General features: G+C 51.5%; 5 protein-coding genes across 5 annotated transcripts; 3 read left to right on the forward strand and 2 right to left on the reverse strand.

The window, feature by feature from the left end:
* The first annotated feature begins 3611 nt into the window (after positions 1 to 3611).
* Positions 3612 to 5843, forward strand: LOC100905359 (fatty-acid amide hydrolase 2-B). Its single transcript, XM_003737202.1, has 7 exons — positions 3612 to 3820; positions 3902 to 4121; positions 4210 to 4399; positions 4485 to 4644; positions 4751 to 5017; positions 5150 to 5491; positions 5583 to 5843. The coding sequence occupies exons 1-7, from the start codon at positions 3635 to 3637 to the stop codon at positions 5793 to 5795; spliced, it is 1578 nt and encodes a 525-aa protein (XP_003737250.1). The 5' UTR covers positions 3612 to 3634; the 3' UTR covers positions 5796 to 5843.
* Positions 5844 to 6958: 1115 nt separating this feature from the next.
* LOC100905505 (serine/threonine-protein kinase PAK 3) lies at positions 6959 to 11712 on the forward strand. The gene is made up of 7 exons (XM_003737203.1): positions 6959 to 7130; positions 8637 to 8870; positions 8976 to 9814; positions 10286 to 10471; positions 10711 to 10932; positions 11037 to 11371; positions 11476 to 11712. Exons 2-6 carry the CDS (start codon positions 8654 to 8656, stop codon positions 11340 to 11342), a joined length of 1770 nt encoding a protein of 589 aa, XP_003737251.1. The 5' UTR covers positions 6959 to 7130; positions 8637 to 8653; the 3' UTR covers positions 11343 to 11371; positions 11476 to 11712.
* Positions 11713 to 13759: 2047 nt separating this feature from the next.
* Positions 13760 to 14635, reverse strand: Dh31 (diuretic hormone class 2). The gene is made up of 2 exons (XM_018638166.1): positions 14448 to 14635; positions 13760 to 13973 (listed from the first exon to the last, which is right to left on the reverse strand). Exons 1-2 carry the CDS (start codon positions 14558 to 14560, stop codon positions 13832 to 13834), a joined length of 255 nt encoding a protein of 84 aa, XP_018493682.1. The 5' UTR covers positions 14561 to 14635; the 3' UTR covers positions 13760 to 13831.
* Positions 14636 to 16195: 1560 nt separating this feature from the next.
* On the reverse strand, positions 16196 to 24610 carry LOC100898094 (heat shock 70 kDa protein 14). Its single transcript, XM_003737234.2, has 9 exons — positions 24383 to 24610; positions 23245 to 23325; positions 21884 to 22124; positions 21603 to 21798; positions 20174 to 20335; positions 19714 to 19975; positions 18887 to 19111; positions 16447 to 16635; positions 16196 to 16273 (listed from the first exon to the last, which is right to left on the reverse strand). The coding sequence occupies exons 1-9, from the start codon at positions 24449 to 24451 to the stop codon at positions 16196 to 16198; spliced, it is 1503 nt and encodes a 500-aa protein (XP_003737282.1). The 5' UTR covers positions 24452 to 24610.
* A 228-nt stretch (positions 24611 to 24838) lies between these two features.
* On the forward strand, positions 24839 to 26892 carry LOC100905798 (G2/mitotic-specific cyclin-A). The gene is made up of 2 exons (XM_003737204.2): positions 24839 to 25680; positions 25874 to 26892. Exons 1-2 carry the CDS (start codon positions 25031 to 25033, stop codon positions 26460 to 26462), a joined length of 1239 nt encoding a protein of 412 aa, XP_003737252.2. The 5' UTR covers positions 24839 to 25030; the 3' UTR covers positions 26463 to 26892.
* The last annotated feature ends 1040 nt before the right edge of the window (positions 26893 to 27932 follow it).

A 27932-nucleotide genomic window follows, 5' to 3' on the forward strand; every position in this document is an offset into this window, starting at 1 on the left:
GTAACCTATCGATCACTTGTCGTCTCTTTCGGATGGCGCGGACGCTATCGGCATGTTTGTTCATTCTTTCGCAATAAGATGCTTATCGAGGCTAGAAAGATTTATTCGCAATAGAGAATGCAGTGAATAAATAATCTACGACTAGAGATCATCATGTGTTTCCCATTCGTTCGGTGTTTAGACATGCGCTTCTCACGGAAGAAGCCAGGTTTTGCAAGGCACGATAGAGGGACAAACGTTTCCTTGCAGCGGTGGGAACTCGGCTGAGCTGATTTCGCGCGGTTTACAACCTCTCGCGATGGTGCGTCTCTCTGTGTGTCGACGGAGAGTGCAATTCACTATATGGCGGAGGTGCTTCCGAATCCTGTCGAGGGGGAAGGGTCATCTTAACACAAAGATCTTGCAAGATCAGCGGAAAACTCGTAGACCCGGTTTTAAACACATCTCACCTCGCTCAAGTCGACTATGTGTTCCCTCCGTGAATGCTTCGTTGACTGGGTCGCAGATTTCTGTTTCCGCTCTTCCCGGTAACCGCTCCCTCTCTTGCGATCAAGCCGACCGTTCTTGAATTTATAAGTGGAGACATGTCCCGCGGCGTTGGACGCCGACAATCGTTTCGGAGGAACTTTCGGTACAGGATTCAACATTTGCCGTTCGGCTTTCGTTAACGAGTCCATCCTGATCGGCACCGGAGGCGCCTCTCTTCGTCAAAAGCAAAAAGTAGACGTCAGCGCGATTCCGGTAAAAATCGTCGAACAGTCAAGAAGGATTTCACAGTCATGCCAGAAACAACTTACGGTTCAGGAAATACATCTCCGAGGGCTTTGTGGAATTTTTTGGCATTTTTCTCGATTCGACTCGGCCGTAATCGTTTTTTACATACGCTCTTGTCGACAACGTTGGCGTCAATGTCACCTAAGAGCTCAGCTGGCCATCCGTAAGGATTCTGAAGTCCTGGCCAACGGGCGTCTCTCCGAAGTATTTTCCATCTGAAAGACCGTTTGCGACTCGAATCCTCCCTTACAGATGCAGGGGAGAGTCCTCGTTTACAGAAGCACTCACAGGTAGTGAACTGCAGCGATGATTCCGAAGATGAGGAAGAGCCCAGCGAGCGAGATCAAAACGAGCAGGAGGTCTGGCTCCAGTGCGACCATGCTCCAACCTCAGGTTTCTATTCCGTCGGACGAGCGCAGTGCAGGGACATCTGGAACAAAAGAAAGTGTTCCATCGAAAAACTAAATCACGATACTCGTCTCAAAGCGACGAAGCCTTTGTTCTCCTCCTGCCGATATCTGTTGAAACACAACGAACCGTGTTCGAGTTACGCACGACCTGGCAACCGTAGGCGTCGCATGACTTACGACACGGGTGTGGCTGGCTTACTATGGGGTTCGTGCGGTGAGGTAGGTGACAATGAGCTCCTGCGTTCTTCGTTCAGAAGTTTGGGCAGTCTTAGTGGGCTACCCGAGCTCGGGACCTACGGTGATGGAAGGTACGCGCATCCTCGGGGAGCTCAATCGACCGCTGAAAATACGTGTAGATAATCGTCGCAGAAGATATCCAACCGGAGAGAGCTGGTTTAGTCATTGGAAACGGTAAAAGGTTCCAAGCTAACATCGCCGAATGTCTTCCCAGCTCGAACTCCCAACCTCCGGAGCGGCGAGTTTCCGGAGTTTATGGTCAGCAGCTTGGAGGATTTTAGTGTCGGCTCCGATCACTGTTTCGCGGATCGCGCCAGTCCATCGTGTCCAGCCGTAACCAAGGATGAGCTCGATTCGAATAATCTTCTTCAAGGACTCCACGACGCCCAGCATGACCGCAACTTCGAAGAGGATTCAACAACGACCGCGCGTTGACGGCGACATCGGTTTCTTCATCTAGCAGAGCCAAGCATGCCGTTACGCCTAAGAGCGCTGCAAACATTCCCAATCAGACTTCCGTTTCGTCCACGAAATCACGAGCTCTTAGTGGTGAAGTCGGCAATGACGAAAGCGAGCGACGCAAGAGGTAATTAAACTCGTTTCCGGAACTCCGATTGACGCGAATTGAATAAGAAGCCATCTTCAGACTTTCGTGATCGAGCCAGTATCGAAGCGATATAATATTCAGGCAAATGGTCCCCCTAAATTCCGTGACACCGATATCAGGATCTTTCGCATGTATGCGGGCTCTATGAGCCCGAAGCCTATCTCGTGAGAATTCAACACGATTGTGCGAAAATCCTCGCCCATATCTTTCCAGCTCGATCTACCGTCGAGCTCATCAGCCTGGTGATGGACGTTCGAATGAGCGTACGAAGACATATCCGAGGTCATGAGAGATATTCTACTTTGCATTCCATCGATTCCTTGCGAGCTAAATTCGCAAGATGAAACTGCCGACACGAAAATAGATTTTCCGAGCCGAACACTCCGAAAGTTCGCTCCGATAGGATGGCAGCCACGCACCATCAGAAATAACAATTTCTCCGGGGCCGCTGTCCTTTGAACGACTCGCGGCAAGTATTCTCTCTGGTGCCGCAAGTTGAACGGTGTCTTCTTTTGACAGAAACGGAAGATTTCGCTTCAGATTTGACCGAAAGAAATTCTAGGACACGTCGAATGGTTTTTCTCCGAGCAGGCGAAGCTAGGAAATAGGAGATTCGGCAGCTCAGGCTCAACGGGAGCACCATTCACTCATCCACTGTTTTTTTCGCCTCAGCGTTCTTCAGATTCCCGAGACCGTTACGCTGATACCCTCCTCCAAGGGAAGTACTCGCCGGATCGACCAATGGCATCGCTCCTAGATCCTGGAGCACATGGGATTTGACCCGGAGCTCGGTTTCTATCCCCACTCGATATTGGGTTGACATGCATTTCGCAGACTCAGAGGTCTTCCGTGATCGAACGGTAGAACAAGTCCACGCAATCACTCACCTTATACAGCGCTTCCTGATCGAGCTCCCTTCAGAGGCTACAGGGAGCCTTTCGGAGTTTCCTGACCTGAGAGCGTAGTTGACTTCGATGGCGTACGGGTGTCTGTGTTGTTCTGAGAGCGGGAAGTTTCGCTCGCAGAAAAACGTTGAGCAGTCGTTTGCGCGATGCTGCTGCACCATCAACGACACCACCAGCAGACCCGGAGCAGATTTCGTGAGGAGTGTCTGTGCGGCGGCCGCCCCACCTCACGGGCCTCTCCAGACGCCATCTAGTGGTGGATCAGACAAAGTCAGCACTGTACATATAAGGATCCTTTCCATCCCTGAGTGGAGGCACGACAAATTTCTGAACAGTCCGTGAGTCGCCGCGCGTGCTACCACAGGACCTTAACGGAATTTACAACAAATACGCGTGCTGAGCATGTTCTCTGGGCAGTGGCTGATCGAGCGTCGTCATCGGCTGTCGACGATATCTTCAAGGAGCAGATTATAGCGGAGCCGACAATTAGCATCCACTCGAGAGTCCTTGTCGTCCGCGCCGATAATGTAGAGCCCGCATCCAATGGGAGCGGCTGTTCTAATATAACTCTCGAATTTTTCTTCAGTACCCTCAAGGCGGCGCGGCCCAGAGTCGTAAAGTGATGTAGCTTGTCCGCTGACTGCTCGCTTGCCTCGCTCAGCGCGGATAGCCACTCGTCAACGGTTAGTGGCTTGATCAACATGTGGTCGAGCTGGCTTCAATTCATTGCGGAACTTGTTCGCTTTCTGCTCATACGAACTTATGAGTGTGTGAAGTACATTTATCACCAAGGCTATCGCGATGGTAGGAAGAAGCTTCCACCATTGAAGCACAAGTTCCTACAATATCCCGCGACTGAATTGGTCCAAATGATCCGTGACGGACAAGTACGTGCGAAACAATCCGTATTGAGCAATCGGAATGGGAAGACAGGAGTGCATCGAATCATTCCCGCCACCTAATTTCAGATAACGTCTGAAGCTCTCCTCTCTGCGATTGTTGAAAGGATCAGGGAAGTGGAACCCTACATCAATGCCGTGGTTGATCAGAGATTCGAAGACGCCTTAAAAGAAGCCAGGAGGGTGGACCAGATTATTGGATCACCAGGGGCAAACCTCCAGCAACTCTTCAAGGAGAAACCTCTACTTGGCTTACCATTCACTGTCAAAAATTGCGTCGCCGTCACAGGTTCGCTCTCGAGCCGGAAAGGATCGAATCGCGCTTTCGATTACTCGAATGCGGTTTCGGGGTCTGATGAGTCCAGCTTTTCCTTCAGGTCTCCTCGCTGACATAGGGAACGAAAGTCGTCGAGGATACAGAGCCGAGGAAGATGCGATCACCGTTCAACGAATGAGAGAAGCCGGTGCCATTCCCATAGCGATCACGAATGTTCCCGAAATGTGCCTATGGATCGAAACTTCCAACCATCTACATGGACGAACAAATAATCCTTTCGATCTTCATCGGTAGGGACAATTAATTCTACACCTAATCCCCAATCCGAGCGCCGATGATCTTCGACGTCTCGTCAAAGCATTCTCCATTTCACAGATCCTGCGGCGGCAGTAGCGGGGGAGAAGCCGCTATGGTGAGTTCATGTGCCAGCGTCTGGGGCGTGGGATCTGACATTGGCGGCAGCATCAGGATACCAGCGGCCTGGTGTGGAATACCCGGGCACAAACCCACTCCGGGACTCGTGGCCCGTCACGGGGTGAGAAAGATTCCACATTTCGCCTCCTTCCATGTCAATGCTCTGAGCTAGATGGTGAGACCAGGATATCGCCACGTACTCACCCTTGTTCTTATTCAACTCTAAGCTCCTCCCGCACGAAGGTCAGCCTTTGAAATCTACGATCGGTGTTCTTGGCCCAATGGCTCGATCGGTTGACGATCTGGTGATGATGCTGAGAGTTCTCGCGGATGACCCCACGGACTTTCGATTCGATGAAGAAGTGAATCTCGCGGAACTGAGATACTTCTTCTGTGACAACGACGGGGCAACTCATGTTTCTTGCGTAGACCCTGAATCGCGAGAACAAGTCCACCGAGTGATCGAGTATCTCCGATCAGATTTTCGAATTGAGGTTAGAGTGTTATAGGATTCAATCGGCACTATTCTTCCGAGCTCGGAGCGGGGTCTCCAGATGATCCTCCGGGGAGAACAGAGTTTCCCCCTAAACTATCCGTTAGGCTCATCAAGTTTCAATCCGGATTAGGCTACGGCACTGCCTGAAGCCGAGAAATTGGCGGACGGCGGAAGATACTGGTTCGCCTACACCCAAACCAAGGAATTCGGTGAGCTCAAGAGAGCATTCCGGTCCGACCCTTCCTGGCAGCCTCTACTGGAGCTTTTCAAGCATGCCGCGGGGTGCTCGGAGCGCACCATCTATGCCATTGTTCTCAGCATGAGCGACGAACGCGTGAGGAGTAATCCCAGTGAGGTAAGGGCCGCTTACAAGGAGTTTGAATCGTACAAGCGGAGAATTCACGATCTACTGGACGAAGACGGAGTCCTGATCTTGCCGTCGAATATTACAACGGCACCGTTCCATCATGGGGTGAGTTATCTCGATTCGGATATGATTTCCGCCCTCGACCCACGAGACGGGAGACCGAGAAATTATTCCATCCTTTTTATCGATCTTCCAGACCCTGTGTAGCCCCATGCAATATTTCGGGTTTGCCGGGCTCATAAATGTTCTTCAACTGCCATCGACCGTGGTACCGATGGGTCTCTCATCGAAGGGAATCCCGCTCTCGGTGCAAATAGTCGCCGGTCCTCGGCACGACCGACTGACCCTGGCAATCGCTAAACGACTGGAAAATCATTTCGGAGGCTTCATCCCGCCTTTCGCAGCATGACCGAGTCGACGCTATAGAATTCCATGAAGCAATAAATGCTGTTTTGGGCCTCATATACGCTCAATCGAGAATTCACAGAGATCCTCAACCGCCGCCAGTCTCATCTCGACACGCCCCTCTGCATAGCGAGCGAGAACTTCTTTGATGGGGACGACTTCTCGGCCGCTCTATGCCGGTAGAGCACAAGATGCTCTTCATAGTCGACTCTGAACGATATCAATGATATCGTCCAGAGCGTCAGCTCGATGTCCGCAATTTCCTCGGAGAACTCACGGAACGCAGATGAAAAATAGTGAGGAACCGGGGATCAGGATCGCCGGACGTCCCCCCGTGCTTAGATCATCGCCGATTTCCCTAGTCACCAAGATCTTCCCCGTCCACGGTATTCTGATCATGGATTTGGGAACAGACCTCCCAATTTCCGGGTGCCGATCGTCCTGATCCAACTCTGCGACCTATCGGGGTTTCGCGAAGAGAGGATCACCGTCAGGGCTCGAGTTCAGAAGGACTGCTTATATTATTGAGGGCACCGGCCCCGTATACTGATGGAGGCGTCCCCGGATGCTAAAGAACTGTAGGGTTATGACGGATCCAGATATGATGGGCACTCGGTAGCAAGAGACCGGTTGCTCGGACGAGGCGTTGGGATCTTCGATTTTGAGAAACTCGGTTGGAGCGGACCCAATAATAATGACTGTCGGGTCGAGCAGACTGATTCCCTGGCCCCGGTCCTACTACCTACCCCCATGCTAGTCGAATCGGTTGTGACGGACCAATTCTTGCCAATGGAGGTTTAGAAGCGATAGCCTATCGGACGATTCACATGGTTTCCCACATGCTCCCGCTCGTCTAATTGTAAGCGAGGCTACTGCGATGTTCTCGATGACGTCCACGTTCCATATAGATTCTGAACCCATCTTCGGATAGAACGGGCTCCGGATATGACGGACCGTTTCGGCCGGTCCATCCAAGTCCGTTACGAGGAGGTTCTTCAGTATATCGTAATTCGTAGACTTCTCACGATAGGGAGATGTGCATTCGAGAATCTCTCTGGCGTCTCCCTGCAGAAGAGAATCTTGAGCAATGCCGCCACCCGCCTTCGGGAGAGAGGGTTCTGTTTACAGCAGTAGAGATCATGTCATCATCTCCTCCCAGGAACGATTATAATCATCACTCTTGTGAGAGCGCACCGAAAGTGACATATTTTGTGTTGCAAATTTTACATTGGTAGACACCGAAGACTGCGGAAAACTTCGGAGGATTAGCAGCAGCCATGTGACGTAGCCTACCAAGCTAGTGAACCAAGCTTACGGAGTTTCCCCGATTGGCCCCACGGTGAGTTAGTGTGTGCGAGCGATTTGTTTCCTCTTCTCGCAAGGAACAGTGTGTTCTGGATGGCCTGAGTGGGTGGCAAACCACCCACAATAGTGATGAGTGCTGCGCAATGATTTTCTTGAGTTGCATTCATGCTCCAGCCTCCCATCACGCCCTGGTTGAACGAGGTTTGAGTCCGTGGAAGGTAAACAAACTCCAACCCTATGTCTCAGTCAGTGCACAATGCAACACGGTAGTATCGGAGCTACTATGAGAGATTCGGGAATCCGTCATCGAGCGCAGATGGCCAGAGGCTGGATAATGAGCTTAGAGCGGATGCATACTGACGTCTGCTCGTTGTGTTCTGTGGTATGGTACGGTATGAGGCTTAATTCCTAGCGCGAATCGATCTACTTTATGGTCTGATGAACCGGAGCTTCGTCTCGGGAAGCTTTCGAGCGGTAGACTCGGATATACAAATGACGAATGTGTCGGCCTGCGGGAGCTCAGAGATCTACACCACACAGCTCGTCTCAGTTGACGTGGTTCGCTCAGAACGGAAGTCTGAGAGAGAATAAGGACATATCGCCTCTTCTTATCATAGTTTCCCGGACTCGTATGCCCCTGATCGGGCCTTTCTGAGAGAAGTTGATTGACGGCTTTGTGATTCGGGTGTGTATTGGGAACATTGAATCGGATCTCGGATTTTGAATCTGACTCTGGAAATGAACTCCATCCAGCTCGGAATCCAATGAGTCCGCTCAGAGAAAGGGAGGAAACCGCTGGAAGCGCTCTCTTCGTTCCGAGAGCAGCGCTGTTAGTCATAGTTGGTGGTACTCCTCCATTCCATGAATAACCGACTGCGTCATTGCCAATCTTGAGCGCTTTCACCGATGACGTCTACACTCCGATTTCTCCCTAATCCTTCATACGAGCCGATTTATTGACCACGGTCGTACTCTCGAGGCATGTGAACCGTCTTTCTCGATGTGCTCTGGACCTTTTTCACCGAGGTGCTCTAGAATAGAGGTGCCCAAGCCCTATTTTATGTTCGGATCAGTCGCTTCGCTGATCATTCTTCATTCTTGCAAAGGATGGCTCCCATTCGAAGAGATTGGCCACAGTCTCCTCCGACTGAGAGTCGATATCCTTCCGACCGTTTAATGAGCGACTGAGCCTTCCAGAACATGAAATCAAATCGAAGTCAGCACTAACAGAGCCTCCCGGTTCCGTTATAAATCCATGAGGAACATGCATGTGATCGTCGCTCTTGTCTCGGAAACAGAAAGTCGCGCACCGCGTTGTGTCGCCGAGGTCAAGAACCGTCCCCGGCTGATGTCTCATTTATGTACAAGCTGGTATACCATCGAGTACCTTACCTTCATGGATCGTCGGAACAGGAGCGCCGAGCTCAGTTTGAGGAGGTGTTGCTCGGTGTTTGGCTTGCATGTTCCGCTTGACAATGGGTCCATTGCCACAGTTGGAATATCATTGAGAGAATCATCGAATTATTCATATATTCCGCAGATCTGGACAGCACAAATATGTCAGACGAAAAACCGCCACCCCCGCCGGTCAGGCTGACGTCGGCGCAGGCGAGGAATCCAGCCTCGTCTCTGCCTCTCGAATTGAGACCTTTACCACCAGAGCCCTCGAAAAAGCACAGAAATATTGAGCCTTCACCTATAACAATCTCCAAGCCAACAAACTTCGCTCACACAATGCACGTGGGCTTCGATCCTCATACCGGAGAATTCACGGGTAAGTTCTTGGCAATTTGAGTGCAGGAAGCTTGGCCTGGCCTGCCTCGATTCGTGGTGGTAGGTTTCGCAGTCGATTTTATCACGGACTCCCCTTGCTTTCCAGGACTTCCACCCGCGTGGTTCAAGCTTCTGCAGACGTCCAACATTTCGAAACAGGAGCAGGAGAACAATCCCCAGGCTGTTATTGATGCGTTGAATTTCTACAACAACAAGGATGGGGGACAGGGTCTCATCGAGACGAAACCCAAATACCTCATGCAAGGTGGCGGTTATCCTCTATCGACCACGTCTGAAGAGAGCGTTGCTTCCGGCGATAAAGTGTCGACACCGAGCGAAAGCGGACACTCTCGTCACGTGTCCTGTGGCAGTCGAACCTCGGTAGCATCCGAGGAACGCTCACTGAGCTCCGAAGCTTCAGCTGCGGGTACACCGATGGGTGTAGCTGCCAGACCAAAAGCACCCTCACCGCCCCCACGCCCAGAGCGAACAAAGTCATTGTATACTCGTCCGGTCTCGGACATATTCCTTTCTAAAGAAGAGGAACGCAACCGGAATGTACCCGGCCAGGACAATATCGATTTTGCGAACAACAACGATCAGAGTCGGGTGGCTGACACCACACCCGAAGAAACGCCCGAAGCGCAGCACGATCAAAAACCCGTGACGACGTCGTGTCAAGAAAAACAGGACAACAACGCTCAGGTCAGGACGCGCTCGAACCAAAAGAAGAAAATGTCCGAGGAGCAAGTTATTGAATTGTTGAAAGGAATAATTTCCGTCGGGGATCCGCACTCCAAGTACACGAGACTCCAAAAAATCGGGCAAGGAGCATCCGGTGTTGTTTATACTGCAATCGAAACGGCGACTGGTTCGGAAGTTGCCATCAAGCAGATGGTTCTAGCGCAACAGCCCAAGAGAGAACTCATCATCAACGAAATTCAGGTTCGTAGTTGTTCGTTCGATCCCTCCAGGGTCGTGACTCCTGCCGCCCGGCCTAGGCATCGAGAGATACTGCGCGTTATCCGTCATCCTCGGCGGACTTCATCGATCCGCAATATTAATCATTATTGCTTGCGAGAGATCGACGGGTCCGAATTGAGCAGAGAAGTCTGGTCTAATGACTCATTATCCAGGCTTATCGGCGGCAGCCTGTCATTCGAGGCCCGGTTTCAGTTTACGGTCCGGGTAAGATGGACGACGCTAGGTGTCGTTTTTGGGAGAAACTTCAGCGGGCCCTGACTCTTGGGATCATACTCCCTCAGTCGGTGCTCGTCGTACGAAATTCCGAACAAATATGTTGCTGTTGGCGATTCTCGCATATCGTCGCGGTTCTCTTGAAACGATGGAAGGGATATCGTCAAAATCTACGAATCTTGAGTCAAGATTCTTGACAGAATGATCCTTGATCCGCAGGTGATGAAAGCGATACGACATCCGAATATAGTGAATTACTTGGATTCGTACCTCGTCCAGACCGGTCCTTCAGTCACTTCAATGGAGTTGTGGGTCTGCATGGAATATCTCGCCGGGGGCTCCCTGACTGATGTTGTCACCGAGACTCTGCTAGAAGAAGGCCAGATCGCAGCTGTACTGCAACAGGTGAGAAACGTTGACGTCTTCCCAGCGATCACCCTCGCTCGCTGTAGAAACTCACACCGAATCGTTCCCGGTGGATCTCGGGCAGCAGATGAATCGAGCGGATCCTTACAGAAGCGAGAATCCATCAACAAAGGGAGGGGTCCGTCGCGGGCGCCTCGCTTGCTCGACGCCGATCGTGTTGGGCAGTTGCCGTGCTTTGGGTCACGAGGAAAACTTCAAGTATCGATGACTCATTACAGGTGTTGCTCGCTCTCGAGTTTCTCCATTCGAAACGCATCATCCACCGAGATATAAAGAGTGACAACGTCCTATTAGGTATGGACGGAAGCGTCAAACTCACAGATTTCGGCTTCTGCGCTCAATTAGGAGGTGCTTCGGAGGCTCACAAACGGAGCACCATGGTTGGAACCCCTTATTGGATGAGTCCAGAGATCGTAACCCGGAAGCAATACGGGCCTAAGGTAATCTATCCTGATGGTTCCTCGCTGGTATTCAGTTATTCTATTATATGACGGTAGCTGAGGCCGGGGTCAGATGTCTGACTGCTTTCGTGGGACGTTTTCAGGTCGACATTTGGTCGCTCGGCATAATGGCAATTGAGATGATCGAGGGAGAACCTCCGTATTTGAATGAAAACCCCCTACGGGCGCTATACCTTATCGCCACCACGGGACGACCGGTTATCAAGGATCGCGACAAACTCAGTCCACTGCTACAAGGGTTCCTCGACGCGAGCTTGACCGTCGATGCGTCGGCCAGACCTTCGGCGTCTCAGATGCTCCAACATCCTTTCTTGAAGCTGGCTCGACCCCTCCATAGCTTACACCCTTTGATCGTCGCAGCGAAAGAAGCCATTAAGCAACATCAATAGAGTTGCCGAGGGAAGAAGTCAATTTTGAAGTGAGTTCCATTCCCGACGACGATTTCCTCAGAACGCCATCGGGAGGCAGCTTCGTGCTCCCTGTCTTTCAAACTGACCTTACGGGGAGTACCCTCTGTTTCAGGTGATAAGACTTATTTTTTTCCTCCTACTTTCTTCACGTGTGGAAGTCTAGCTCCACAAAGCTGAGACGAGATTGAAAGATAAGACGAGCACTACGTTGGCAAGCACTTTCTACGCGAGACGAATCGGATAGAGGTGATCTGCAAAGGAAGAAGAGGACCACAAAACATTGTATATAGGACTAGTTGACTGAAATTCAGAACTCAAGATTATGGAGTACAATAAAAACAAGGGATGATCCTGACAAGAGAGTCTTCGTTGAACAACGTCTGCTGACGTCCACGAGTACTCCGGTCTCGATAGTAATCCATTAGGAGGCTGGGTTCTCGGAACACAACAGACCAAGAGAGTCGCTTCGCGGAATTTCGCAGATTCAGGTGTCACCGAAAGCGATGTCGAAAACTCAATTCGTATTCCTCCAACGGTTCGTCAGAACTCACCCTCGGATAGATTCCAGACTCTGAATACACCCCCCCACGCTATGGGTATCGTGTCCATTGATTGGAGGGTTGATGGAAATATCATGCATGGCTTTCGCACAGTTGACCACAACTATAAATTGCATGGACGCATCTTGGAGGCTCTCAATCCACTCCAAATACGTCGACTCTGCAATCTGTTCATTGGATTCCGGGCACGAGATACCTGATGGATCTCATGAACACTTCGAGAAACCCCTATGTGCTCTCTCCCCTCGTCCAGGATTTAAGTCTGAACCATTGTGTACCATTCGAATTATCACCGAACGGCGAGCGGGCACCGACCTGAGTAGAGAGGACCTGGTCTGCCTGCTTGATTGGATGCTATAGCGACGGGTCACCTATCTGCTGCTGAGAGAGATGTTTCTAGAGGCGCTGTAATTGGAGCCGGGCTTAGTTATTCATGAGAGGTTCGGGAGTTTGAGTGGTTTGCTCCGGAGACTATTCGGACAACTCAATTCGGTCACGTTCTCCTCTTCCTTGAGCCAGACGCTCCCGTCCTGAATGATTGTCGTCGATGTTCCGCCGCCGCCAAAATCCTGCTGATGCGAATGTACCTTCTGCATTGGACTCCTGCCTGCGGGACGCAGGCTGAGAAACGGAAACTCTCGTGATCATGGCCATTCGATTCGAGAGAATGATTGAGGATGATATGTGCTCTTCGAGCGAGGATCGAGCCTGCATTGGAAGTTTTCGCCCCGATTTGTCTAATAGACGGGTGGGATTGGATGTAGTGCGAATACGGCCGAGACTTTGATTCCGCGTCGACATCCCGCGCCTACAAGGTCTTTGAGATTCACACGGGGTACCGGAGACCGGCTAATCGCATGCCCGCGTTTCCACATTCGTACTACATTCCATAGCCCGTTATATCTGTGAACCCCATTGCTCGTGATAGGGAATAGCCCACAGTTCCTCTCCCGACGAATTTCGGCGATGTTTGTTCAAATGGGGGGACGCGCCACCACGCGAAGCGATCCGAATGTTTTCTGGCAGGAGCTCTCCACCCATTTCCAACATGTCCTGCAATTCCTTGCGAAAGTCCCGCTCGCGAACGCTTCAGCGGGACGTGTTCTGGGAGCGGCTCAATCAAGGCGAGATTGCGAAGCTTACTCGTTTGCTTCGTTTTGTCGTTGTGTATCCGAGAAGATGTCCGGAATGACATTGATTGACCCATAACGAGTGTCCCCGGTGCATCTGCTCGTTTAACAAGCCTCATGTCTTGCTCGGCACTCACCTCACGTAGTGCATTCGGTTCAGCCTGTTCCCGAATCACACCGTTCTCAAGAGGTTTTTTCGCTGCGCATGCCGACTGAGTGCTCTCCAAGGACACGGTGTATCGGAAGCGGATCATATTCCTTCGAGCAATAAATGCGAAGACTTGACTAGGTGCAAACGACGTTCTGTTTATTTCCTGACAGGCTCGTCCGCCTCATCCTAAGCGATCTCGACAGCCTGATGAGTGACAAGCGAGTCAAGCGCACTGAGGGTTTCCACCTACATCGCTATCGAGACGTTCGAAGATTTCACCTGGCCATTCAATTGATATGCTGACCCGACTTTATACTTGACTATTTGACTGTCTATCTGCCTTTTAGACTAGTTTACTATCGATGAAATCGACTCAACGGATCGGGAATTCGAATCAGCCCTCGAAGAGGGATGGCGTTGAAGCATGGATCGAAGGAGAATCGGAATTTCACAAAACTCGTATTGCCGCTGCTCCGATGCTGTTGTCGTTGGTCTTTGAGCTCCTCTGAAGTCCACCAGTCACCAGCTAATGTTGGGTTGTTCGGTTCCATAAATTTCTTCCGGGAGGCTCCAGTTGCTGAACGAATCCGCTCTGGACAGCCCAGAAAGATCCACGTGCTGACTACTCTACCTTCTACCCGGACCGAAGGGATCGTTTGCGTACTTCAGACCGAGTCGAGCTTTGGCCGCATCGACTCCTGACATCCCGCGCGCCAATCCGAAATCGATCATTCCATTCGAGCGCTTATCTCCCAACATGTACTCCATGCTGCGGGGAAGAACGTCACGGTCAGCTTCCATAACACTCGAGGTCTATGATCCCCATATCCAACCCCGCACGAAGGGCAAACGGCGGGTATTGTTCGTTCACGGCACAAGCATTCTCGGGAGAGATTGGGGTGGGCATGGTATCGGATAGAGAGATCGATCGACTAGACCGAAAGAAGAGAGAGCACTTCTCATCCGCTCTCTGCTTGGCGAAAATGAACGGAACGATTCGGAGCAGGAGGGAAGTCTGACATCACGAGAAATCTCGAATCGTGCTGAAGTATCAGAAATCCCGGAATTCGTAATGCCGTGAGCTCCCGCCAAGGAAACAACGAGCAGATCTCAACCTTTGACAATTGATAGATTTCGTCGACAGAAGGAAGCCAGCGGATTTTCCGGTAGTCCCGACTCTAATTCACTTGTTTCCAAGTGAAAAACGATTCGGATTTCGTCTGAGTAAGGCGCAGAAACAAACCTTGGGGGGTGCATGAAGTAGTAGTATTGAAGGGCTTCGTCGCTGCGGGGTGCGGGGGACGCTGAAGTTCCCGCGAGAGCAATCAAGAGAACGAGTGCAATGGTTTGCATCATTGCGAGACTGAACGTCTAGCTGCTGTCCTGCGTAGAAGTTCTCGCGCGTCGTTCCTAGCTCTGAGTGGAATTTCCTCTGCAAGTTCCCGCTCGAACGTTTTATTCTAGTTCCCTCCTCCGGTCCGGCGCGGAGGCGCAGAAGCGGGTGAGGGCCGAGAGCTAATCGACACGGGTAGCATTCGAGGTAATGTTCTTCGTGCATGAGAATGGCTTGGCAAGTGCTGCTCTAGGCAGGCAGGCGAGCAAGCGAAGAACGGACGGTCGAACTCGAGCAATACTCGGACTCCCCGGGGAGCCAGGAGTTTTCGTCGCGACCTGATAATAAGACGGACAATTAAGACGACAATCACCTCTTGCTCACTGGCCTCATTTCTCGACAAGCAAAGCCCAGCAACGCAACGTGCCATGCATGCACGCCATGTGAAGCAGCGCTCGCGATTGCGTGCTCGCGGAAATCGCTTTCCTCCCGCATGAGTTTCATTCTGTCATGACATGTATTTCCGCATGGCCGAGCCTGAATTCTTGAGCGTTTCCAGTCGAGGACTACATGGAGAACTCCATCCGATGAAACTCCGCTACAACGAGCCGCTCGGGGACCCGGAATTTCGCTCCTTGAACTGAAATTTCGCAGCGAGGAGTGATCTTCAGCTCTTCCTCTATGGGGATCTTGCCGGAGAGGCTGCAGAGAAAGATTCGTCACAGCGACGTTTCGCTGTACCGGGTTTCGTTGCAACGGGGTTTAACTGAACACCGAGCGGCGGCCGAAACGCTGTCGATCTCGTCTCCGGAGCGAGCACTCACGCTCCAGCGATGCTTCATCCACCGAGTGGAAAATATTGAGCTCACAGGCCGCGGTGACATCTCCCGGGAGGTTCCGATTAGGCCTCGATTATCAAGTTCGCACGAATCCTTCGGAGCTTCCGCAATGGTCATCGCAAGCTACGGTGGGCGGCATAGTGTCTGAATTTATGGATTTCTCACGCTGCTCGCGTATCTCTCATCGCCATCGCCTCGACCGTAACTAACGATCAGTCCTCCCGTGACGAGTTAATTCTACCTTTTCTGTTCGGAGCAATCATCATAAGGGGACTTCCTCTCCGAACGGGCAAAAAGCGCTGGAACAGAAGATCTCAGGACGTCATGTCTCGTTGAGGGGCATGCTATCCGACCTTCTCTGGATCTGATCACAGGTAGTCAGCTCCGACACTATTCGATTCACCCTGTACTCGAATATACCCGATCAATCGTTGACAACCCTGACAAGCCCTCCCGTTATGATTCGATCACAATAATTAGTCCCCCAAAGAGAAACTTCCATCCATGTGAAGAGCGGACAATCTGCAGGAGAATCTGAATCTCGCCATTGGGTGAGCCGTTCGGAGACGCGGACCCACATCGAAAATGGTTCCGTCGGGATTCCGCAGGCATTTGTTCGGAGGGATGCAAATAAATTCCAGGCTCCTGGGTCGGAGGCATCCGCAGAGCTCCAATTGTCTTGCATCTTCGCACAGATCCTAATGATTATGCAGAACGTACTCCAAACGATCATCAATTTATTTGCGGCAGATACCCATCAGACTCCGCGTGCGGAGGTCGAAAATGAATGATGCATTTATTCTTCATCATCGTTAGGAGTTATTCGACGATAATGCTCTCGATCCGATTCGTCGTTTTGTCGACGCATTGGCAGCGAAGCGTACAGTCCTCGAGGACCTGCAACGAGTCGGGTATCAACGGGGAACAGAACAATTTCGAACTGCGTCATGACGCAGTTCGATACGGACGTTCGCAATGCGGCGGGATCGAGTCGGGTACCGGGTACCGTTCGAGTCACCGAAAAGCATGAAGGGCCAGCGTCCCAGGTAGAAATTCATCCACGAACTCACCTCGACAGAAAGCGTCAGGTCGCTGTTGTCGTTCAGATCCGCCATGACGACCTTCGCCAGAGGTAGACCTTCTTGTAGCAGCAGAATCTTCACTGATGCTTCGTCATCGCCTAGTAGGATGGGCCCTTCGAACTTGCACGGCGTAGCGGTGCCTTTCGCGAGTATGGTTTCCGCGGAGCCATCTCTTAGCTGAAACAGAAACCGGCTCAAAACTCAAAGTACAATCTTGTGTCACCCGAAGCTGACCGCTGGAAAAAACCTCTGGGTAACCGGAGACTAGGTCTGCTTTCGCTCTAGATGGAAAAGTTGATTAGAACTCTCAAGTTCTTCGGAAGTTCACAGGACATGAAACTTGTTCCACATGACGCGCGTTTTCTAAAAGGTTTGAGACACGTCTCCCCTACCAGTTTCCCCTCACAGCTTTCATGAAACACCCCGGACCGGTGTTCGAGATCCTCATTGATTGTGATCTCGGAGCAATCCCCACCATTCTGAAGTGACCGGACAAGATCTCCGGTCCTTGGTTAGTTTTGCTCGCGCTCCCGACCGGACGCGCGGCGCCGATTAGATGAAATCGAAAATTCGAGGAGCGGTAGCATCGAGACTTCTCTGAGAGGCCGGAGAGAGGAACGAACCCTGACTATCGTCCGACTGAGGCCCGAAACAAGCTCAGGCTTAGCGTCGAAAGGAAGGATAGGAGTTGACGAAACTTGACGAAAGCGACGCCGAATGAGGCTGCGGGGCATCAATTCAGCCGCCTATCGTAAATCCCGAGCGACCGACGACGAGGTGTATTCAATGAATGCGCAACTGCTCTGAGATCCTCAATCTAATCTCGAAGGTTGGGCAAATCCGACCGCGTCATACAATCATGGCATGAACGCCCGGGAACGAAGTTGCCCAGTATACAGCTCGCTCGATGTTGACAGCAATGGATTACCGAAACGTTGAGCGAGTCCACAAGCGACGGCCGTGCAGCTGGAAATTCGAGATGGAATGCTGTAAGCTCGAGAGATTACGTGAGGTAGCGGTCCCTCTCATCCCCGCTGTGGCCACTTTTTCTGCTGAGAATCTCCGCATATCCCAGCGTCTAACCCGATGAACGGAAGCACGTCACCGAGACGGGACTTCTCCTATAGTCGTTGGATTGGAACTACACGACATCTTTTGGCGCAGATTCGAAGTCATGCAGTAGAATGCCCTTTCCACATTCAGTCTTTCTGAACTCCCATCCGTCCGTCTCCCGGAGAAAATCATCATCTACGCAGCTGCATTCACCATTTCCGTTGATTTTTGATGAAAAATCACCGGCCACGGAAGTTTGTCGAAACAGTCAACCGAACAATTATTTAAAATCGGGACGAAAAATAGCCATGCCTGGATTCGCCATCGATCCATTCTTCTTCAGGGTTTATCAAGTCGCGTGGCCAGCACGGAGTCTATCGAAAAACATCCGAGACGCATCGGTCGCGAGAATCAGGGATATGTCGTATACAATCGAGCCCATGCGACCGGAATTAATCGCAGGTTCCCCGTCCTGATGCTTCCCGGAGCCCGAATGACTCATGTATGTCGGATTCCGGCGGAGGGATAGTTGGAGCTTCATCACAGCGAGACGCTCCTCGAGAGAATCGGGAACTCTCCGTGGAGGAAAGGGAAAGATTTTCATTTTTTCCCAGATAGCCAATCGACTATTGGACTGTCCCGCGTATAGCGAGACCTGTTTCGCAGAGAATAATTCATGATAATTCGGTGTCATAGAAGAATATACAGTAGAACCTCGTGATAACGGACTCTTTATAAGCGGGTGTCCGTTGTATCCGAACAGATTAACATGGGAGGTATTGCGATCAGGGATGGCGCCCTCAGTCCCCTATAAGCGGGTGTCCGTTATATCCGGGTCCTTCATAACGAGGTCCTACCAAATGTCAAATCATGACTCCGGCGAGCGGCCCGCATATGGAATTTTCCGGGGGGCGAGCTTCGTGCACTCGATATCTCGTTCGCGCAAGTTTCTCCATCCGGGAGGTTCTGCATACTAGTCATTCATAGTGTCCGGCATCAACATGATGACCTCCGAGCTTCTGGCCTGACATAGGAGTCAGGAACGCTCCAACGAATCATATCGGAAAAATTACCGCCTATTTAGTTTCCCAATCATGAGTGGAACTCGTGTAGTGCTGAAACTGGCAAGGAGCTCCCAGGGCATGAGCAGAGGGAGGATTCGAAAAGACCGCAGCAGCGGAAGCGAAGAGGTCAAGCACTCTCGCGAAAGTTTAGCATCGCACGAATAGAGAAACATCAGAGGGGCTCGAAGGCGACTCGCGATGCCAAATGGATTCAGCCCAAGAAACGGTCGGGAACATTTTCAAGTTCCCGCTGCCTAATTCCGAGATTTCTTCCCGGTAAGTTTCGTAATCTCGGGCGACTGTTCTCTTACTTGAATGTCAATATTCTTCGACAAGGTGGGCAGTTTGATCGCTCGTTTGAGGTGCTTCTCATCGCAAGCCACTTGTCTTGAGTAGAGGATATCAGCTTCGATGGCCGAGCCGACGGCGACGGCCTCATCGGGAGCGATTCGTTTGCAAATCTCAGCAGATGGGAACTCCGACGCAATCATGTTCTGTATGGATACCATCCGACAACCCCCACCGCTTAGAACCACCTGAAATGCGTCGATCGTGAATTAGTTCTCCATCGACGAGACCGTCGTCCCGACATGCGGCGAGCGGGTAACGATAGTCTCCAGACGGCTCCGCCGCGCTGAGAAGCAGCATCTCGACGCTTTGGAAACTTGGGAATATGTACTGATGAGTATTTTCAGGAGCGCTGTTCCCACAAGGAAGGTGCATGCGAAGCTCGTTCGGAGGGAAAGTCTCCCACCGCTTCGGTTCAATCCTTTTATAAGTTGATTCAGCCCGTGACTCAGTTATAAGTTTGGGTGCCAGGCTTCCTTCGAGACGTTTAAATGACCGCAACGTCGCTCAGCGTAGTCAGAGCCGCGAAAGTACACGATTCCATTTCAGTGAATCTCGGTGGCACGAAGGACCTGGATCCAGTCGCGATGGAAAAATGATTGTTGGACATCTAGGAGAAGAGCTTCGGTCGGCTCGGAGCTCACCGACCTCCCATGACCGGTCGGTGGACAGGTTGAGTGAACGTTCAATCCGACCGCGTATGTTCTCGCTTCTTTCAGAGATAATCTCGAAACGGCGATCTCTCGAGGACGACTAAGCCCAAGGCAAGCGGGAATCGTCGCGCACATACCATGTTCACTTGATCCCGTGTGATTTGCGCGGTCCCTAGGACGTCCAATATATTCTGTTTCGCTCGGAGCAGATGGTTCTGCGCGGACTTCTCGAAACGCGCTCTCGTCAACTGCACGTTCATGTCCAAGCCTTCGTGTATACTTTCGGCACTGCAGACACAGCTCTCCATGGTCGAGAGTACGTGTTTCGCCTCTTCCGCTGCCGCCAGAACTTTGCCCTTTGAACGCTGTGACAGTTCATCCCACGAAACCTTGGTCTTCCTGTGGAAATATAAACGTGCCTTAGGGAATTACCCGTAAGCTACTGACTGTAAACGTGTCCCGTTGAATAATCCCGACCAGTGAACTACTCGCCGATTTCTCTCTGCAGGGCGAAAAATTTAGATGGAGGCTCCCGGCGTGAGTGAGTAGATATTCCGACCCTGTATGCCCTCCAGTGATCTCAGACCGGGGTCTTACCTCTTGAATTCCTCCGCGGCGTACTTTGCGCATTCGACAGTCCACTGTTGTCCTCCGGTCGAAATCATCCTCTCTGAGCAAATAATCTGCTGTATACCGCCATTGTATTTCAGTATTGTGACGTCACTCGATTCTCCTCCGAGACGGTACACTAGAATATGTCTGGAAGGAGGAATCAGGCCGGCATAAGTGTTCCGGGAGCATGCTTGATCTTCCAGGCGCGTTTCCCACATACTGCCAAATTCGGACACCGCCTTCAGCTTAAGAACATAGTTCTATCTCAAGAAGGAATAACATGTTTTACCCTTGAGAGGAGAATGACTTCGCTCAGTTTCATTTTACTCACTCAGCACATCGGCTCGAAGGCCGCATGTGTGATGAGAAGTCAGAAAGAGATAGAGAGGGAGCGCTCAAGCTTACGCTTGATCAGTGGATAAGTAGGAGTTGATCAAAATGCGAATGCCGAGTAGAACTTCATTCCAGAGAGACCCCATCTGGTAAGATGAAGCGAGTCGAGAGAATTCGAAGGCCACGACAGGCTGTTCGATAGGTAGCCGGCAAGAGGGGCAACTCTCGGCCAAGCTGAATCGAAGAAAATCGAGCGGGACAATCTTCGCTGTACGCAGACGACGAAACGTAAGGCAAGCAACTCCGCAGATATAAAGCTCATGTTCCTCTCGTACTCGACTTCTGTAAGTGGCTCGCGAGCTCCAATCGGGGAGCTAGACGTAGGTTTCCATCCTTCTTTACCCCGTGCACGCTGTTTGAATCTTTTTCGACGGAGAGCTCTACTTTGTTTCCGGCGGGGACGCAAGCAGGCGAGAATGAGAACCATGCGCTCCGTCGTAGATAAGGTGTTGTTCCACGTGATAAGAAATCCAGACGCCGCGAGAAACGGATCATTGAGGATATACCGTTCAGCATGGCGGCGAGATTGGAGTCCTGGCTGCCACCCGGCTTTCTTTTAGATCGACTCTTGCTCATTATCACATGAATCAGTCACGCAGCATAAATTCCCGTATTGCGGCTCGGCCCGCGACTCGCCACCAGCTGCGATCCTCTCGGCGGGAGGATCCCGGCGGATATTTTTATTATCGGTTTCCGATTACGTTTGAGTCTCTGTGGGGAACACCCACCATGGCTCTGCGCCGCGCGCAATTCGCAATATTTTTCGCAACGGTTCTCCAATCTATCGCGGAACCGCCGGAAAGTCCCAACACACAATCTCATCGATTCGAGAGGAATATTCCTCGGGGCTCTCACAGTAAGGGCTAGATATGAGCCGTCGCGGCCAACGAGAGCTTTTGATTTGAACGCAACACTCGCTTTCGAAATTCCTGACTCTCATTAACGGGTTGGAAGACTGATCAAGTGAGGACATCCGGCGGCCCAGAACCCCGCCGAGAGTAATAAATTCACCCGTACTCACGGAGACTCTATCGTGGGCTCCTTCCGGTTCAGGTACACGAGAGCGGCGGCAGACGGTTCGTTGATCACTCGGAGGACGTCGAAACCAGCATTTTCGGCGCAAGTTTTGACCACTTTACGGAGTTCTTCGGAGAACGATGTAGGCACGGATATCACGCAGGGATACGAGTCGTCATTACGCTGATTCTGAGCGATATCTGAGCGGAAGAGGGTAAGGTTTATATTCGATACTCGGAGGTCGACGCTCGTGCAATCTTCCCTACCAGCATCGAAGAGGCTCACCGTGGAGTTTCTTCAATTGATAGGTTATCAATTCTTCGGTGGTGACCTTCCTCTCACAAAGTTCATCGTCATCCTTCTCATAGGTCACAGTGAAGCGGAGACTCCCTTCGTGGGCTTCACACGGTATGTGCGCGGACAGATCCCAGAGGGAAGCGTCCGTCGAGCCGAGGAAGCGCTTCACTCCAGGGATAGTTGCCCGCGGTTGGCGCAGGAGACGGTTCTTGGATAGCGCGCCAACGCACTGGAACAGGATACGAAATTGAGATATCGATATAGTTTGAATTTCGCCAATCGCAGATGACGCTAATGGAGACTCCGTCACAGTCTTTACGCAGAGCTTATCCATTCTATTCTAAGGCCATCGCCCGGCCGGAGCGGTAGGGGAGGGGCATCCCCTGAGGTCTATCGGAGGATGATCCCTCTCGGTGGAATGAGGTTTGCAATGCGGACAGGTGTTCCGTAGATGTATGCCTCCTGTCTCACTCTGTTTGCTCCCGATCGGATCGTTCGCGCTTTCTCACATCAACCTCCACGGAGCGATTCCCGCCGGGAAATTATTTCTCGCTCTTCCGGAGACCCCTCGCTGCTCACTCGAGCAGCCTGGCAGTACCGTGTCGCGGTTTCGTTTTCCAATCCTCGTCATGGCTTGGCCGAGCTCCGTCCACTGACGAACCGTGTTTCTACACACGCTCCGTTTCGAAGAAATTCCCTCCCACTAAGTTTCGTGTCGTTCCTCTGATCTCTCTCCTACGTGGGATTACACATTTGTGTTGAAGTCGATCCTCCTACAGGGGATCTCAGCTATTGTTCATACCTATGTGATTCTCTTGAAACACAAATAGGAATGTGTGAGCGTGAGTGCTAATGATGGCCCAAGTGATTCATGTCACCACTTCAAGAGCGACATCCAAAATGATGAGCAGCGCATCCGATATATGACGAAATCGGTGATCTCTTCGTTCGATTACCGAAAGAGATGCATCTCGTAGCGATAAGGTCTGCCTTCCTGGCATCCCGCTAGGGATCGTTCGACTCGTGAGATAGATCAATATTTCTCGGATCAGATAAGAGTTAGAAACGCATCATGTATGAGATATGAGAATTCGATAGAAATAGATGTCAATTCCATTCTCTGAATCGCGTATTCGTGAGCCGCTCTGCGATTGAGCCCTCTGTCTACGAGCGGAACGGCAGCGCGAGGGCTCGGAATCGCAGTGACAGATCACATGGGCATGATCTCACCGAACTCCTCTCGAATATCCCGCGGCTATGCTGGTATGCTATTCGATCTCAACTGATGAGGCAATCAAAGGAATTATGATGGAAAGTTCCGAGGGGCGCCTTGGAGGCGTCCTACTCACGATTTCATTTTGGGAGAAGTTTACCACGGCGGGTGTGGTACGCTCGCCCGAGTCATTTGCGACCACGTCGGTCTTCCCATCCTGAAAGGTAAGAATCGTCTCATCGGTCGCATCCTGAGAACTGGTCCGACACCCTATTTATTCCGACCTTATCATCCCGAGAGGAAGAGGAGGGGCGGAAGATCAGGCAGGCGATGGAGAACGCTGATAACATGACGATCTTTGGGTTCGGAATCTGGGGTCAGAATTCGAACTGCCCCGCCTACCAAGTCACGGGAAAAGTATCCCGGGGAAGTCGGACGATACGCGAGCCTTTGCCTCAATTGAGATGCGAGATCTCGGATTAAACGCTCAATTCGATTGTCTAGAACAGGGGTGTTCCCCGGAAATTTCCGACGAGCCACGCGAGCTTGTCGGCGACAGGCCGCGGTAATGAGGGATTGTCACGTGATCTGAGGAGCGGATCGGAATCCCGCGGTCAGGCAGGAGCGATGAGCGAATACTCAGACAACCTGAGGGCCTGCTCGGTTCGGAGATATCGATGGCCGAGGGAGGACAATAAGCTCGCTGAACGAATATTATAGATCCGCTATCTGGGTTTCTCTCGCACTTCCAGAGTACCGCTTTCTCACTCTCTCCCCGATCCCTCTCGGATCATCGATGCATGTACATACATATATAATTAGAGACGCGATATGACCGGGCATGATCTTGTGCGGCCAACATGTCCGGTTCCCAGGAGATTGGTGGAATTGTTCCGTTCTCCCCGGAAATGCTGTCATGTGCCGATTATAGCGAAACGAAACACGTCGAAAGCGTGTATTTCTTCTCCCTTCCTGAATTAATCGTCCAACTGGAGTCTCGTTTGGTGACAATGGGCCAGCAGATTCCGATCCTCGATCCGGTCGGACTCAACGAAGGTGACGACTTCTCGAAAGTAAGTGCTCTTCGAAAATTCGAAGGAATGTTCGGCAGTAACCAATACTTTCTGCGTCTGGGAGACTGTGTCATCAGCGACTCTTGCGCTGACCGTGAAACGAGGGGTATCTCTTTGTGGTGGACAACCTCGTTCCGCGATAGATTGGACCTCAGGAGGAGAGAAGTAAGGGTTGGCGCCTCTGGATCATTATCAACTCACTTTCTGCACGGCTATGCAAAGGCTTGTGTTGCCGAAGGAGATTCCGAAGCAGGTTCTATGTTTGCTCATCACGACTGAGTCGCCCCCGACTTGCAGCGTCGGCCGGGATCGAACGATATTTGATAGTGACTACGGAAGGTCTCGACTTCAGTCCCCGAATTCCGGAGCCGAAAAATAGAACGGCCAGATCGGAGTCACCATGTGTGCGCGATGCGCGGCATGCTGCTTGAAGCGCCGCCCCTCCGACCGCGCTCGAACAATAACAGAAACCCGAACACGAAATCCGGCGTCAGATTCCGCGGATGATTTCAGGGATCTCGGATATGGTCTTGTAGAAGTCTCAGATAGCATCACAGTGCGATATCGGACCGAGTTCCATAGAAAGCGAGCTCCTCCTCATTGGTTTTTGAATTTGGCGCGCCAGGTGATCATGAGCTCAGACAAAGCTTTAAATTTGAATGCCGCGGTCAGTGGTCCGTTGTTGAGGTTGTTGTGTGGGCTCTCCTCCTCGTCGAGATCAGTCGGTCCGGAGGAAGCAACGACGACGTGCGCTCGTGCTGCTGCAAGATCCGCGAGGCGAAGCTGTTTGTGATACATCGTGCGAGCGACGCGACGGTTCAGTTTCCAGTATTTTCGGCTTCAAGAGCCATGGCCACCCAGAGTCGCATCAATGTTTTCAGTGACGAAAATCATGTACTCGGTGGTTTCCCAAGTGCGGACCTTCGCGGCAAGCGGGCGCCGATTACAGTTTTGTCTGAAATGGGCGCCAATCATCAGATAAATAATTGCCTTGCTCTACAGCCTCAAAATATACCCGGCTTTTTCGACCGTAAGCCACTGTACGCCAGAGGACCAGCGAAGTCGCTCGCAGCCGAGAACGAAAATGCGGAAGCCGAATCCAAGACGGGATCCATGCTGGGTGATCTGCTGTTTGGGAAGCTCTCTACAAAAACGAGTCCCGCCGCTTTTGACGAAGTACCTCGTCCCATGTCCATGATTGGATCTCCGATGGCGATTTCGCCACTGGTCGAAGATAGGGACACACTACAGAAGACGACGAAGAAGGATGAAGACAAACTTCTCGACGATCAGTACTTCACTGATTTGTACGGCGAAACGCACTATGTTCACCTCCGATCCTTGGAGCTGAAACTCCGGCCTCGGTACGATTACATGCGGCGACAGAGGGACATCTCGTCCGACATGAGAAGCGTCCTCGTCGACTGGCTCGTTGAAGTCAATGAGGAGTACCAGCAATCCGATGAGAGCCTTTTCCTGACTGTGTCACTGATCGATAGGTGAGTTCTGGATTTTATTGGAGGGGAGTGCGAAACATCGAGCGGAGGGCTCCCGAGATAGAACCGAGCTCCCTCATAGTCCACACCGAACGCGGAATGGAGAATTTACATTCCTTTGTATGGATGTTTGGTCTCGATTAGGTACTCAGATCGAACGTCCGTTTCTCATTCCATAATGATTCCCCCCTCTCAGGTTTCTATCGATGATGTCGGTGGTCCGTGGAAAACTTCAACTGGTCGGGACAGCGGCCATCCTGGTCGCCGCGAAAGTGGAGGAAATTTACCCGCCGCAACTCACAGACTTGGTCTACATAACCGATGATACTTACACAGCATCCCAAATAATTCGGATGGAGGCTCTCCTGCTGAAAAACCTCGAGTTCTTCATCGGGAACGCTCACGCTCTCACGTTCATCCAAAGTTTCGGCATCATGGCTCAAATAAGCAAGCGGATAGCTCACATGGCGCAGTATATCTGCGAGTTGTCGCTACTCAAGATCGAATCCCTCGCTTTCCGGCCGAGCGAGTTGGCAGCCGCAGCGATCCTGCTGGCCCTCCACCACATCGAGGGATCCATCGAGCGATGGACTCCGGCCATTCACGAGTTTTCGGGAATCGACTCGAGGCAAATGCAGTGTGCAGTTAATTTCCTCCAAACAATTCTGTTGCAAGCCAATAGTTCGCCGCATAGAGCCATACGCAACAAGCACGCTCATCGGAAATACTCTTCGGTATCATTGCTACCAGTGCGACCGACGGCTCCTCATGTTGAAACGCTTTAGGAGAAGGTTCTTATCCTGAGTTGGCAATGGAAAAGAGAACTTACATCGTCCGGGATAATAAGCTTGTGGAAGCGACGCCCCGAACGATCAGAGCAGGGAATCAAGCCGCTTATTGTTGCTGATTGAGACGTCGAGGAAAGCTCCGTCCAATCGTTGTTTCCGCGCCTGTTCTGACTTGTTGTACCTCAAATCGATCTCTCACACCGACACATGACTTGTATACTCTGGAAGGGAACGATCTTCGATCGGTCAGTCGGTCAATCAATCGGCTCCGCCGATCCTTGGCCGGACGGTTGAATTGTATAACGTGTGACATCTTGAATTGTATGTATTTAAGGAATATCATAATTATAACCACTTGCGAAATCTGATGGCAGCTCAATCGCGACAGGAACTAGTGAACGAATAATAAAAGACTGCCTCAATCATTGTGAGATGAGTCTCATGACTTCTTCTCTCAGGATCAATCGAAAGTTTCTGTGAGCTGCAAACTCGCTATCGCCGGCTTGTAGGGGCGGAAAGCGTTCGGGCGCATCGCGGATTCGGACCGCCGGGTTAACTTAAACTTTTGTGACTATACGCCGGCGGACGACCGATGAGACGCAAGATGAGCGAGGCGCTCAGGCATTGTTCGAACAGGCCGCGTGCTAGAACGGACCGTGGAGAGCAAAACCCCCGTTGCAGTTTCGAAGTAAAGATAAGAAATCAAGCGACTGAAATTGTTTCTTGTATCTGGGTGTACAGGTCTTCGTGCCGACTTTTCGTGTTCACAATCAGTATGACGACGTTTCGGTCTGGTAAGCAGGGGTCAATCACTCTAAGCTGGCCCCCTAAATCTTGGAAAGGAAGGGCTTCTCAGAGCTATGCAGATGGGAAATTACAGAACCTCCGGTTCAATACGGGCGATCCATCTGAAGCAGATGAAGAGACGGGAATGCGGTGTATCTATGCAAACATACAGAGGAACGTATAGACGGACGTGTAGTCGTGTGGACAGATCCCGAGGACCTTCTGGGATCCCGTCCTCTAAGCGCCTTCCGTCTCGACATGGCATGCTTATCGGACACCACCTCCGTCTCTCACTGGGATACCTATTGTAGGCGTTCCGAAGCTCAATGTCACATGGTACACATCGAGATGCCCATGTTGTGGAATGACGCCGTGCCAGGGTGGTGAGTCACTGACCGATGAGTCCATTATACCAAAGATTATTGTGCAGCCCGGTGGGACATTCCCTCCTTATATACGAGGCACCATCGACATGATGAGATATTCGAGAAGTAAGCTCTCGAGTCGGTGCTTGAGAACGACCTCCCCTCCCATGCAGCAGAGGTGTTTCTCCAAAAGGTCTCTGGGGAATGTTTTCGAGCATTATCCAAGTATCCTCAGGCTGGGATCCGAATCACGCCCTTCCGGGTCGTTGCCCCGGGGTCGGATCCTGGATCACTGTGGGAAGATGACCGTCGGAAT

Source organism: Galendromus occidentalis, unplaced genomic scaffold (genome assembly GCF_000255335.2).
Source record: "Galendromus occidentalis unplaced genomic scaffold, Mocc_1.1 scf7180000075420, whole genome shotgun sequence".
NCBI classification, from domain to species: Eukaryota; Metazoa; Arthropoda; class Arachnida; order Mesostigmata; family Phytoseiidae; genus Galendromus; species Galendromus occidentalis.